General features: G+C 38.2%; 1 protein-coding gene across 1 annotated transcript; it reads left to right on the plus strand.

Annotated features, from left to right (window-relative positions):
* Positions 1–2303: 2303 nt before the first annotated feature.
* Positions 2304–7406, plus strand: LOC122546928 (actin, cytoplasmic type 5-like). The gene is made up of 3 exons (XM_043685538.1): positions 2304–2414; positions 2503–2651; positions 4859–7406. Exons 2-3 carry the CDS (start codon positions 2526–2528, stop codon positions 5861–5863), a joined length of 1131 nt encoding a protein of 376 aa, XP_043541473.1. The 5' UTR covers positions 2304–2414; positions 2503–2525; the 3' UTR covers positions 5864–7406.
* The last annotated feature ends 7374 nt before the right edge of the window (positions 7407–14780 follow it).

The raw sequence follows: 14780 nt of genomic DNA on the forward strand, positions 1-14780 counted from the left end.
TATAACCTGGTGTTGTGTGATTTTTGAAATTTAAAACAGGTTGTCAAGAGAAACCTGTCAGATTAAAAGTAAATTATTTGAGATAATGATTAACTCCTGAACCCCATGGCACCCACTGTCATTGAAAGTCTCAAGAGTACAGGAGCACCCAGTCAAAGACGTGACCTCAAAACAGAGGCAGAGAGTCAAGTCAAATTGGACCTCCTGATGGTCCACTGAGCTGAAAAACAAGGGGGTCCTTAGGCCTACCACATTGGTACCTCCATTCCCTGCCACCACATCACTTGGCCAAAGATCAGGAGCATGGGCTGAATTTCGACTATAAATTTAGTCCTCCTCTGACCTGGCCTGTTCTTCACTGATATTTTAACTTTTGTTGTCAACCAACACTTGATTCCAATCTCACTTTTTCCAGAGGCTGCACTTCAGTTAAAAAGCCCATGTGGTGCTGCAATTCCAATTTTTTTAAAAATCCATTGCTTCATCTCTCTCTACTCAACTGATTTAAGGGCCCTTTACCAGTGTACAAGTACAAAGTCTTGGATTCATCAGCCTTCCCAAGATCCCAGCTTTCACATCTCTACTCTACAATGCACCACTTCAAGGATTCTGTCAGTTGTTTTTTTCAAGTGTAGACTGATGATGCAACCTCCATATGTCATTCAGGTGAATAATAGTAGAACACACGGCTCCAGTAATGTTTTGTTTCAGATTTGCCATCACCAATTATGATCAACCACAGAACACTTATTCACAGTTGTTGTGGACTGAATCTTCCTACCATTCTCACCGTGCTAATCCATTAGTTGCAAATCCATCATCTCTTTTTTTAAAAATAAACTCTTGTACAACACATTGCCAGCTTTCTTTTTTTGAAAATCAGAAAATCAACCTAGTAGTCAAATACCTTCTGAAAATCTACATACACCACATAATCTGGTTCTCCTTTATCTACATTGCATGTCATTTTTTAAAAACGCTAATAAATTAGTCAAACACAATTTCCTTTTCATAAAACCCTTATGACTCTTCCTGACTTAATTTACATTTTCTAAGTGTTTATTTTAATTGTTAGTTTCACCTCAAGAAAAGGCCTTTATTTCCTTCACCGATGTTTTTGTAACAAACAGAAGAGATCCTATACATAGAGTGAATTCATCAATTCCCAGAAACTCTCCCTCCAGAAGAATAGTTAGATTATGTGTGTTTCTGCCAATCTCAACATTGCCCTTTATATACAAAATAGTCACTGACAGGATTAATGACCATCTCCAGTTTACCTTTATTGTTCCATGCTTTAATTCAAAATATTTCAAGCTACCTATTTTAGTTTCAAAGAGTAGTGATAGTTTGTCAGATGAATAGGTTGCAAAGTAAGTTGTCAAGAGAACATAAAACTACAAAGGAATTTAGATTGATTAAGTGAATGTAAAAATTGGTAGAGTGAGTTTAATGCAGGAAAAAGTGACTATGTCCACTTTGTCAGGAAGAATAAAAAGTGATATACTATTTAAATGAAGAGGGACTGCATAACTCCATGGTACTGAGAGGATTAGTTGTTCCAGTACACAAATCATAGGAAGTTGGTATGAAAGTAGGTCAAAGGGTTAGAAAATGCATGGAATACTAGTACTTATTGCAAAGGAAATTCAGTATAAATATAAGGAATTATTGCTACAGTTTGGTTAATCTAGAAAATAGAATCCTGAAGAAAAAAGGTGGACATGAAATGTATTAATTCATTCAAATACTAGCTCAATTTATTTAGAAAAATAGTGGTTGGTAATACAGTACACAAAGAATACATTGTGTGAGCATTATTTGGGAGCCACTTTAGACCCATGGAAGCTCTCCATCACTTGAGATTTGCATTGTGTTATTTCTGAATCTGTTATTATTTTATTAATAACAAATTAATTGTTCTGATCAGTCCATCAGTTCCATAGTCATTAGACTATTGTCCTAGTCAATATTACATCTTCAAAAATAAAAACTTAATTCAACAACTCTTCATGTTGTGCATACAACATGTTGTACATAACAAGAGCCAGCCATTTCAAAGGAATTCAATGTCTGTGATGTCAGTTCAGCCTGAATCTACATTTCAAAATGTTCCAAGCAAATGTAAGCAGGACAATTAGGACTTTAAACCTAACATCAGATTTAAAGAATTATTTTCATTTACATTAAAGAAAAGGCAAATTAAAACAGGAGCATTGTTTGAAATTAAAACTAAAAGGTTTAAAAATGAATAGAAGTATTTTAGCTCCTCCCCCATGTCAAGCCCATGTGATATGGGCGAGCTGAATTTGATGCAGTATAAAAGAACAGTGAATGAGCTGAAGAACATATGAGTAATCATATTTGCTGAGTGCTGTAATGCAAGAGGAGTTGTGCTGGGATTATCTTTGAAGGTAAGATTTGCTTGTCAACTTATTGTAAGAAAGTGGTTTGCTTTTCTTTCTGTCTGTGAAATGTTGTGATTTTTGATTCTCTTTGCAGTGATTTCCAGCAGATTCTGAGTCATGGGGGATGAGGAGATTGCAGCTCTAGTTGTGGATAATGGATCTGGGATGTGTAAGGCTGGGTTTGCAGGGGATGATGCTCCTAGAGCTGTATTTCCTTCCATTATTGGAAGGCCTCGGCACCAGGTAATTTTATTCTAATTAATTATTCAAAATAAAATATTTTAAAAGGAGATTTTCAAATTTTGGTTTATACATCGAGATGAGTTTAGAGTTTGAAGTTGTCTTCTGGGCATGACTGGTCTCCCTGTCCTTTATATGATCTGTAAAGGATATTGCTTATGAGAAAACATGACATCAAATCCCACCATAGTACAGAATCATGTTTGAAAAGAAAACTAAAACTAAGATTTTATTGTTTTTAGTATTGTTTTATTTTATTTAGTTCTTTTTACAGCAATGATTATGCTGTAAGTTACACATCCTATCGTATTGATCCTGACCAACATTTAGCCCTAAAACACTGTCTATTCATTCTTTCCATGTGTCTCTTCCCATTCAACATATTGAGTTTTCATTTGGAAAGAGTTTTGCATTTATATAGTCTTTTGCAAGGACAATCTCTTCTGTTTCTATTCAATATGTATTAGATTCAACTCCCATCAACTTGAGTGACTCTTAACAGCTTTCTGAAATGCCCAATGAAGCCATTCAATTGTGTCAAACATCTGAAGCAGGGTAACTGGGAATGAGCAAGATATTCTTACTAATAACACCTGCATCCCAGTCGTGGGATGTTTGAGGACTGTGAAGGTCAGGAATGCAATGTTAAGGTTGGGCTACATGGACCAGCAGTTGGGTTGCTAGGAAACCTGACTGCATTCTGTTGCCTATGTTAACCCATCATTTACAAGACCAAGACAAAATCCTTCAGAAAGGCCATTTCCTCTTTTGAGCGTAAGTCAAAATGCACTTTTTAATTTAAAATATTTCTTCTATCCTGATCTGGTTTACAAATACTGCAATAAAAGAGCCTAAGCATTTTGACAGACTAGAAGCTTTTATATTTCATGTTTTGTTTTTTGTATTTTAACAAGGACCTATATATTTGGAGAGATAATAATGGGAATATTTCTATTTATTGAACCGGATATGTAAACTTCTTTGCTGACCTACAAATCAAAGTTTAAGGTCAAAAATGAGGCTGATTTTTATCAAGAGAAATAATGTTAGCTTTCTGTTGTAGTTCGTTACTCCAATTTGCTTTAAAGCATTCAGTCTGAGCAACAAAATATTAACCTGTATCTATCTGTCCTTGAGCACAAAAGGAAGCTTGCAAACTAACTGCGACAGAACCAGCATGGTTGTTCAGTGGCTGTTACTAGAATAGCAATTCAGAATCCAGAGAATGTGAATTACAACCCTAGTTTAAAACATCTGGGAACAAAAAAGCTACAGTCAGTAACAGTGATATTGAAGCACTCTGCCAATAAAGTAAAACTTGCTCAACAGCGTCCTTTTTCACTTCCAGGAAAAAAATACCATTCAGGCTGATGATTCCTGGTCCCTCACTGATTTGGTTGTCCACTGAAATGACTGCGTGAGCGATTCAGCTATAGTCACCTTTTTGAGTGACTAAGCAGAAGTAGATAATACCAACTTTGCTAACAACACTCACACCTGGGAATAAATTACAGTTTGCTACTTTAGGAAATGTTATCCTCTTTAGTTCAGCGTCCAGCAGGGAATGAACCTTCAATGACTTATTCCTTTGCTGGCACACATTATTTATTTATCCTAGTCACATGATAATGATTTATACAAATAGGAGAAGCTGGTAAGCCTTTGCCTAGAAAGGCTGCAGTCCATCTGATGTAGTTACATCTCCTAACATATTGGTCCTGACCAGTATTTAGTCTTAAATACTGTCTATTCATTCTTTCCATGTGTCTTTTCCCATTCAACATCATTTGAGTTTCCATTTATATTGTTTTGGAAAGAGATTTGCATTTATACAGCCTTTTTCAAGACTTACACCAAGTCCCTTTCACAAGAAATGAAAGACTGCTGAAATATATTCACTGTAATTTAGGTAACAATGTTAATGAACACGATCTGCTTTTTGTGATGTTGACTGTTGGCCAGAACACCAGGAGAGAGGGGCTATTCCCTGGCTCTACTTTAAAGTATTACCATGGATTTTGTTTTATATATCCACATAAGAGAACTGAGAGTCTTGGCTTTACCTCTCATGAATAGCAGCACCTCTGACTATGCAGCACACCCTCAGGTTAAATCTTTTGGTTTGTGCTTAAGGCCTGAATGCACCTTATGAGTGTTCTACTAACTGTACCATGGTTGACTTGGCCTTGCTCATGATCTTCTAATTTCAGGGAGTGATGGTTGGAATGGGTCAGAAAGACAGTTATGTTGGTGATGAAGCCCAGAGCAAGAGAGGGATTCTGACCCTGAAGTATCCAATTGAGCATGGGATTGTGACCAACTGGGATGACATGGAGAAGATCTGGCATCACACTTTCTACAATGAGCTGCGAGTTGCCCCAGAGGAACATCCTGTCCTCCTCACAGAGGCACCTCTCAATCCCAAAGCTAATCGGGAGAAGATGACTCAGATTATGTTTGAGACCTTTAACACACCGGCTATGCATATCTACATTCAGGCTGTCCTGTCCTTGTATGCTTCTGGCCGCACTACAGGTATTGTAATGGACTCTGGTGATGGTGTTACTCACACTGTACCTATTTATGAGGGATATGCCTTGCCCCATGCCATTCTGCAACTAGACCTGGCTGGCAGAGACCTGACTGACTACCTGATAAAGATTCTGACTGAACGTGGGTACTCATTCACAACTACAGCTGAAAGGGAGATTGTCCGTGACATCAAAGAAAAGTTATGCTATATAGCTCTTGACTTTGAGTCTGAAATGGTAATGGCTGCGTCCTCTTCAACTCTAGAGAAAAGCTATGAGCTACCAGATGGTCAAGTCATCACCATTGGCAATGAACGTTTCAGATGTCCAGAGGCTCTCTTCCAACCTTCCTTTCTAGGAATGGAAACAACTGGAATCCATGAGACCACCTTCAACAGCATTATGAAATGTGACATAGACATCAGGAAGGATCTGTATGCCAATACAGTCTTGTCTGGTGGATCCACCATGTACCCAGGTATTGCTGATCGAATGCAAAAAGAAATCACAGCCTTGGCTCCAAGCACAATGAAGATTAAAATCATTGCTCCACCTGAAAGGAAGTATTCAGTGTGGATTGGTGGGTCTATCTTGGCTTCTCTCTCCACCTTCCAACAAATGTGGATCACTAAACAGGAATATGATGAATCAGGGCCATCAATAGTTCATCGAAAGTGTTTTTGATCTGAGCTTGTTCTGTGTAATGTGTGAATGTCTAGGCTGTCGAAGTAGAATATTGCCTTAAAATGCTTTAACTTGCCATTTTTCTTAATTATATTGTTAAAGGTTTATTATATTAAGATAGAGGTTCATATTCTAAATGATATTCAAGGGAGTTTACTCACTTAAAATCCAGTGTGTAGACAAAAAGTTGAATCCATTTGTTTTTTTTCCCAAATCTGTTCCTCCTTATCCTTGTCTACAGTCTTCACCAATTTCAATATTAAATCAGCTTAAATTTCATTCAGGATTCCTTGATATGCAAAAATAAACTCTCAATATATTTCCCTCCTTTAAGAATTAATTATTATTTTAATGATTATTCACCCTCTTGAAGCCACCAACATGTGCTTGAGAGCACATCTGTCCATAATAAGCCAAGATGCCCGAGTCAAAACTTCTGTTGTGAATGTAAACAATGCCGACTCCAAATTGCGCATATATATATATCCTATTTAGTGGGCTAATCTTGCTTTGCATAATTCAGGATAAACTAAATTAAGCATTGTAGGTCATTATTCAGAGCTTTAAACCCACAACATGCTGCTGTTCAACACTATCCCTCCCTCAGGGATTGCCTATTGAGATTCAATGAGCTTTGGCTGCTGAACATTGTCAGTGATCACTGTTTTTTGCACATCGCCTTCAGGAAGTAATAATTTTGAAGAGGAAGTAATAAAGCATAGGATAAAGAATTACAAAGTACCACAAGTGACCGACTCAAGAGATTGTAACTCTTATGACTGAGGGATTACCACTTAACTATCTTAGAGATCTTGTAATTCTTATTATTTGCCTTGGTGCGACTGATCAGGTGAACTCCTCAAAGAATAAATTAGGGGAAACCAAGAACTTTAAACATGCAGATTAAAGGACAGTAACTACTAAGTTTTCAATGTGGAATGGAAGATAGAACATCATCAAGGTTATATGTGTGGAATACTGGCCTTCCTTTGGTATCACTACTGAATGAGGAAAGTTCAATTTCAGAATATTTAACCTTAAGCGATCTGAAATGTTAGCTGAAAACTTGATCTGTAGGTTCCCCATGTTGTAATAAATACCAAAGTCCCAGTCATAGTCACCACAACCAACAGGTTCAGAATATACACCTTAAGTGACTATTTTGCTAATGTTGTAATTCTTCTTCCAAATGAGAACCCACTTTAACTCCATTTCTCTCCACAGGTGAGTTTCTCCAGCATTCTGTGTTGTTTATGTTTCATGTACAGTACGACTCTTCTTCAGAATCCACTAAAATTTGTCCAATAAGCTCGTTCTGACCTCCTCTCCATATGAAATCTTGTCAAAGCTCGATAACCAGGAACTGAATCCTGCTTTATATTCTTTGGCTATTGTGAATAAAGTGCTCCATCTGACTTGTGCGCAATTAGTGTTGTACTAAGTGGGATTCTGCTTCTCCTTCTCCCATTTAACTGTTTGGAGTCAGTGTGTGTATAGTTTCCCTGTAGTAAATAAATCATAAATGTAATGTGATTACGCTTTTGATGTTGTCTGCCTCTTCTCTTTAAGCACTATATCTGTTTTGTTGTGACAGTAAATAAATTGTTCCTCCTCTGGTGACTTTGAATCCCAAGTCACTAATGAAGGCACATTTTCCCAATATTTCTCATTCTCCTTATAATTCTAGTGGACATGTATCCTGTTTCTGATATTCAGTGGTAGTTGGGTTTGGCACAGGTTCCAACACAATTTCCAGCAATTGTTCTCAGAGTATGCTTCTGTAAACAGCACCACCAACCATGTGAGAAATAGCTGCCCATTTCTTGCCCAAGCTTTTAAACTGTAACTGTGTAGACTTTATGCTACAGGTACTAAATTCAGACACCAGACCACCTGGTGGTTAAAATCTACGTGGTACAAGAATTTGTTAGTTCATACTGAGAAGCCTTAAGGTTGAATTTTAATGTTGTTCCAATGTAAGATGTATTTGACCTTACAGTTTAATCTTCTTCTTCTTTTAAGGTGCTTATATAATTGAAAAACGTATCACAACCTCAGAATCTCTCAATGCCTGAAAGTGTTTCAAGGCTTATTAAGAAACATCTTTGACATGTAGACATCAGTATCATGTAGCAGCCATCAAGTACACAGCATAGTCACGCAGTAAAATGAATAACCAGATAATTTGCCTTACATATTGGTTAACTGAACCTACAAACCCTCCCTTAAGTCTATCCAATAATTCCAAAGAATTTTTTTATATTCACCTTAAAAGACAAATGAATCTTATCAGGGAAAAATGGCACCTCCAACTGTGCTGCTCTTCTCAGTAAAGCTCTGCCATGTCATAAGATGCCATTTGGCCCAGACATTAACTTTGCTATGTTAGTGTATAGCGGATTTTCCCGGAGAGAATTTAGCTGGTCAGACCACTGGGTTTTAAACAAAACAAAATGTATTTACAAGATTACTGAACCAAACACAAAGAACTGAAAATAGAATACCAAAACATATCCCATCCACACCCGACAGGCTATCCTGACTTAATGGTGCTGTTCCAAAATACTTGCAACAATCCCACTAAACATCCCTTGGCACAAAAGGTAAAAATGAAAACACATCCTTACAGGTTTGAAGTCAGAAGAGGACAGAGAGTGGCAGCTTCTCACACAGACCGCAACTGAACTCAATTGACTAATCTAAATTAAGGCTAGCTACACAGCTAGCTGGCTTCTTCCCTTTGATTATACTGTTTTTTAAAAGACTTGAAAGCCTTCTGCTGGAGGCATTATCTGTTATGTGTAAATAAAAAGGATTCCAATAAACTCTGCAAACCCCGTCCAGTTGAAACCTGGCCAATTGCCCCCTCTTTGAAAAAAACTCAAGGGCACAGTAACCTTGAGAAAGGATTAGCTTTGTCAAAGGCCCCTCAAGCCTCCACTGCTGTTCAAAAAACTGAGGGCTGATTTGATTTGACCTTGGCTGAACTTTGTGCCTGCCCTCCATATCTTTCAACACTAAAATAAAATCAGTATAACTTACCCTTCAGTATATACAATGAGTCATGACTGCTTGCTGGGGAAGAGAATTCCAAACACTAATGATCCTCCTCATCTGTTCTAAATGGAAGATTCCTTCTCTGGACCTTAGTTCTGGTATTCAGCCTCACATATGTGGTCACCTCTCAGGGTGTGCCTTGACTTCATCAATATTCAGAAATAGCAATTCTATAAAAAAAAGGGCTTTCCCATTTATTGAAACCTGAAATCATGTTTGACACCACCATTTTCTCTCTTAAGGATTTTGCATTTATTACTGAGAAAAGAAAATACAAAAGCAAGTTTTAAACTCCTCCAGATGGTTTTATTGGAACTTGTATATTGTCTCTTTGTTTCCCTTCTCGAAGCACTAGGGATCAAAATGAGAATTGATCCGGGGAGACTGATGTGTGAAGAAAGTAGGGGAAGAATGAGGGTGGTAGAGACCAGACAAAATTCAAACGGGAGCTGAATATTAGACAAAAGAAATGACTGAATATGCAGAGAAGGTCAATTCATCAGAAAAGCTAAAGTTTCACAATGGTTCATTTTCAGTCCTGTGTGTTCCTAATTCTTAAATCTGATATTATTAATTGGGGTCAAAAAGTGTGGTGCTGGAAAAGCACAACAGGTCAGGCAGCATTCGAGGAATTTGATGGGCTTATGCCCGAAACGTCAACTCTCCTGCCCCTTAGATGCTGCCTGATATGCTGTGCTTTTCCAGCACCACACTTTTTAGACTCTGATCTCCAGCACCTGCAGTCCTCACTTTCTCCTATTATTAATTGGGAGTTAACTTTCTTCATTTGTGTATAGAAATAGACAAATAAATGAAAATCGGTTTGTGATACTTTAGTGACCATGAGTTAACAAACCATGCTGGCTCCTGCGGAAAGTTTTAAAAAATCAGATCAATTTGGAAAAGAATGTGGAAGATTTCTAATATTATCCTTCTCTGACCCATTCACACATACCACTTGAGTGATGAAAAATAGCCTAATAGGCCACTCTTAACAAACGTCCACAACCACCTGATGAAGGAGCAGCACCCCGAAAGCTAGTGCTTCCAAATAAACCTATTGACTATAACCTGTTGTGTGATTTTTAACACTTAACAAAAAATAATTTGTTTTTGTTTCACATAGTGAGGAACTAGTTCAGTTCTCATGTGAAGATGTGAAGACAGTTAGTACTCACAATTTCTTCCATAGGTATATTGTCCTCTTGGAGAAGGAGAACTGTCTGCTGTCCGACCAATCCAACCTTATATTACTCATTTAAGTAGCACGGGAGCATTGCTACCTGTGAGTTAGTGCTGCTGAATCAATTGCACACCAGACTGTGACTACAAAATATCACACAGTTTGAGCATCCTGATTTGTGTTCTCACATGAGGGATTGAATCAGGACATACAAGTGAATATCTACCCTGTATTGTTCTTGTGTTACAGTGCCAAGTAGCCTGTCGCTCAAGGGTTAACAATGTATTTCATTCAGGCATTTAAGTGTGAGTTCGGAGTCACAAATTGAAGCATTCACACTTACTAATATGCAAAACCACAACCCTTGGCATTAATATTATTCAAATTCCCCAACATCAACATCCTGAGGGGTGAGGTCGCATTTGACTAGAGATTTACACAGAACAGACATAAATGCTGTACCAAAAGCAGAAATTGCTGGAAACCCTCAGCATGCCTGGCAGCATCTGTGGAGAGAAATCAGAGCTAACTCAGTTCTGAAGAAGGGTCACTCGACTCGAAATGTTAACTCTGATTTCTCTCCACAGATGCTGTCAGACATGCTGAGCATTTCCATCAATTTCTGTTTTTGTTTCTGATTTAAAGCATCCACCGTTCTTTTGGTTTTTATATAAATATAACTAAAGAGCAAATTAGAAATGGGTGATCAATTCACTCCTGCCTCTTTTCCATCATCTACAGGTATAATTCAAGTCCCAGATTGTGATTGAATATCCTCCACTGATGTGGGTGAGAACAGCTTCAAGACTAAGGCATTCACCCCCCATTTCGACCAAAACATCTGCTTAAATTCCACTGTCCATCCTCATTTCCTGCAGCACCAGCTCAGCCTGTCTTCAGTGTGCACCATTTACAAGACAGCACCTTTCATATTCCTGACCTCTACTGCTGAGGATAGGACCACTGCCTGTAAGTTTCCCTCCAATCTCACGTCATCCTGACTTGAGAATAGTGTCCTTCATTGTCACAGAGCCAAAATCCTGGAATTATTGATCTACCAACAACAGTTTCTCAAGGGCAATGAGGGATGCTCATACCCCATGTAATAAAATCTGTGCTCTATGAGGGAAAATGAGGAGATGGAGGAAATACTCTCTTGGAAGAGGACAAGGGCAAACCCTTTCCCAGTAACACAAAGCCATCTGAACAAACAAAATTAGAAGCAGTGCTGAAACATAGTATCAGTTGAGATCCTTTCATGAGCATAGCATTGAAAATGGTGGAGCCTGTTTACTTCCTACATGGGCTTTTTTGTTACAGTGGCAAGTGAACACAAGGGTACAAGTCATATATGACAAGGCCACTTGTAATTTGCTGAGTAATCAGGCCTGTCAGGCCCACGGTTCTGGTAAGCTGTCGCTTCAGTGTAAATTAAATGACTTTGGGAATCAGTCAGCACTTTCTGATGACATAAGGCTCAAGGTACGGATCAATAATCTGCTCACCATCTGTTTCTCAGTAACTCAACCCACAGAGGCTATTTTCAGCATTGCAGTACAAGTAATTTTGTTGATAATTTCTGCGCTTTCACTTTGTGCCTGCATTTTGCTGCAGTGCAAAGTCATCCAGAGGTCCTTTGTAAATTAAGCAACACTGGTTTGTTCCTATTTTGTAATTTCTGCTCTCCTGCAGACAATGGAAATCCAATCAAATGCTTGAGCGACTGCATATCCTCTTCCAAAATAAAGACAGATGTGAAGTAACCTTTTCGTGAGGATTTATTTTTAGTTCTGGTAAATTAAGGTCTACTGTTTGTAAAGTTTTTTGTTTCTTGGGATTTAAGTGGATGTGGTATCTATTACCAAGGGATTGCGACTTAGAGTATTGAGAATCAACAACTAGAGCCATGTGCAGGCTACTCTGATAAAGATTTCATTCCCTCAAGATCAGGAGGGTTTTGAGAACAATCATGCACTATATCAACATACCACCCGAAAGGAACATTCACAGTTCCTCAAGGGTTAAGTCAAGCATAACGGACCCAATGTATACTACAGGCTTCATTCAATCTAACTACTGTACACTTGCCCATTCATTTACCCTATCCACTTGCAGACTTTTTTGTGACATCCTCACCACTTGTTTTTCAACTTATTTTTGTGTAATCGGCAAACTTCACTACAGTACACTTCCCTTACTCAACTCATTAATACATACTGCAAATAGTTGTGACCCCAGCATTGACCTGTGTGGCACACAACTAGTTATAGGTTGCCATCTTAAATTTCTCCCCTTATTCCAACATTTTGCCTTCTATTAGCCAATCCTCTATCCATGCTAAATTTCTACCTCCAACACCATGTGTTCATATTTTCTTAAGTAACCTTATCAAATGCCTTCTGAATATCCAAATATATTACATCCACTACTTCCCCTTTATCTATTCTGCTTGTTACCTCCTCAAAGAATTCTACTAAATTTATCAGGCATGACTTCTCCTTCATGAAGCCTTGCTAACTTTACGTGGTCATTTCATGCATTTCAAAACACTGTTACTATTACAGTGGGCAGCACAGTGGTTAGCACTGCTGCCTCACAGCGCCAGAGACCCGGGTTCAATTCCTGCCTCAGGCAACTGACTGGAGTTTGCACATTCTCCCCATGTGTGTGTGTGTGGGTTTCCTCCCACAGTCCAAAAATGTGCAGGTTAGGTGAATTGGCTATGCTAAATTGCCCATAGTGTTAGGTGTAGGGAAATGAGTTTGGATGGGTGTGCGTCTGTGTGGACTTGTTGGGCTGGAGGGCCTGTTTCCACACTAAGTAATATAATCTAATCTCTTAGAATAGATTCAAACATTTTCCCAATAAGTGACATTAAACTAACTGGCCTACAGTCATCTCTTTTGTCTCTTTCCCTTTTTAAATAAAGGTGCTACCTTGTCAGATTTCAAACTCTCCAGTTTTTTGTTTCCAGAATCTAAAGACCGTGGGAAGCTTACTACCAGTGTGTCTCGAGAGCTACTTCCTTTAATATCCTAGGATACATCCCATCAGGTTCAGGGGACTTATCCGGCTTTAGCTCCATTAGTTTCCTCAGCACTTCAGTGATAGGTTTTCCATTTATTTCCTATTCTTTTGCCCTTTGAATATTTAGAAATTTTGGATGTTATTAGTGTCTTCTACTGTGAAGCAAGTGTCACATAGTCTACATTCCAGATTCAGCTCCTCTGCTACTTCCTGGCTCTCCACAATTAATTTCCCAGCCCCATGCTCTTAGTTTACACTCATATACACACAAGCAGTGATTCAGTGGTAATGTCACTTGATTACTAATCCAGAATGCAGGCCAATATTCTGGGGGCATGGCAAGTGGTGAAAGTTTATTTAGCCCCTTCGTTTGGTTGTCTTTTGTTGGTTTTTAAAAACACTTTCTCAATCCTCTGGCTTATCACTAACCTTTGCCATTTTATATGTTTATTTTATTTCTATCTGATGCTATCCTTAACTTCTCTGGTTAATTATGATTGGCTTATCCCCTTCCTAGAAAACTTCATCACTAAAATGTGCCCTTGCTGTGTACTACAAACTATTTTCTGAAAGGTCAGCCATGGTTTCTCAACTGTCTTTACCACTAATCTCTTTCTCCAGTTCAATCCAGCCAGGTCTGTCCTATGTTTTCTGTAATTATTCTTACTTAAGTTTAGCAAAGTAGCTTTTGACCCAAGATCCTCCCTCCCAAACTAAATGCTAAATTTTACTATGTTATGGTCTTTTACTCTGATATCCTTTATTAAGCCTGTCTCATTAGTATCACCAGCTCCAAAATACCCAGATCCCTGGTTGTATGCAGAGCAAATTGTTGTACTGATTTAGTTACATGTTCTCATTCTCTCCAGATTTATTCTCTGTTCCACCACATAACTACTGTTCAAGATCCTACAGATTACTCAGCAGTGTCTTCTTTCCTCTTATTTCTTACTTCCACCCATATGGATTCTAAATCTTCTGATTTAAGACCATTTCTCGTTATTGTATTTTAACCATCCTGAACCAACGTACTACCCCACATTTTGCTTCATGCACTTTCTTAGAAAACTTCACACACCCCTGAATGTTTAGCCCCCAGCTTTGATCTCCTTAATGGCAATTAGAGTGAATCCATTCACCTGTATTTGTGCAATTATTTCACTTATTTTATTCCAAATACTATGCACATTCAAGAAAAGAGCCATTCATTTTGCTTATTTACAATCTTTACAGGTTCACAACCCTTTCAGAGAAAAAATTGCTATGTTTTAAATCTGCTACCCCTTATCCTAAAACTATGCCCTCGCATTCTAGAGTGCCCCATTAGGAAATATCCTTTCTACATCTACTTTGTCAAACCCCTTTAATATCTTACATACCTCAATTAGATGTGTTCTCATTCTAAACTCCAGACAGTATAGGCCTAAACTACTCAATCTTCCCTCAATAAAACATAACCCTCATCTCTGGAATCAATCTAGTGAACATCGTCTGAACTGCCTCCCATGCAACTAAATCTCTCAAGTAAGGGGACCAAAACGGTATGCAATACTTGTGTGGTCTCACTAATGCCTTGTACAGTTGCAGCAAAACTTCCTTACTTTTATAGTCTATTCCTACACAATAAATGCCAAAATTCCAGTGGCCTTC

The sequence above is a fragment of the Chiloscyllium plagiosum genome, unplaced genomic scaffold (assembly GCF_004010195.1).
Source record: "Chiloscyllium plagiosum isolate BGI_BamShark_2017 unplaced genomic scaffold, ASM401019v2 scaf_7027, whole genome shotgun sequence".
In the NCBI taxonomy this organism is placed as follows: Eukaryota; Metazoa; Chordata; class Chondrichthyes; order Orectolobiformes; family Hemiscylliidae; genus Chiloscyllium; species Chiloscyllium plagiosum.

Excerpts from the sequence above, each read along its gene's own strand:
- LOC122546928 (XM_043685538.1), top strand. The coding sequence starts at position 2,526 with ATGGGGGATGAGGAGATTGCAGCTCTAGTTGTGGATAATGGATCTGGG. Across the intron at positions 2,652-4,858 it reads TTGGAAGGCCTCGGCACCAG|GGAGTGATGGTTGGAATGGG; the intron begins GTAATTTTATTC and ends TTCTAATTTCAG.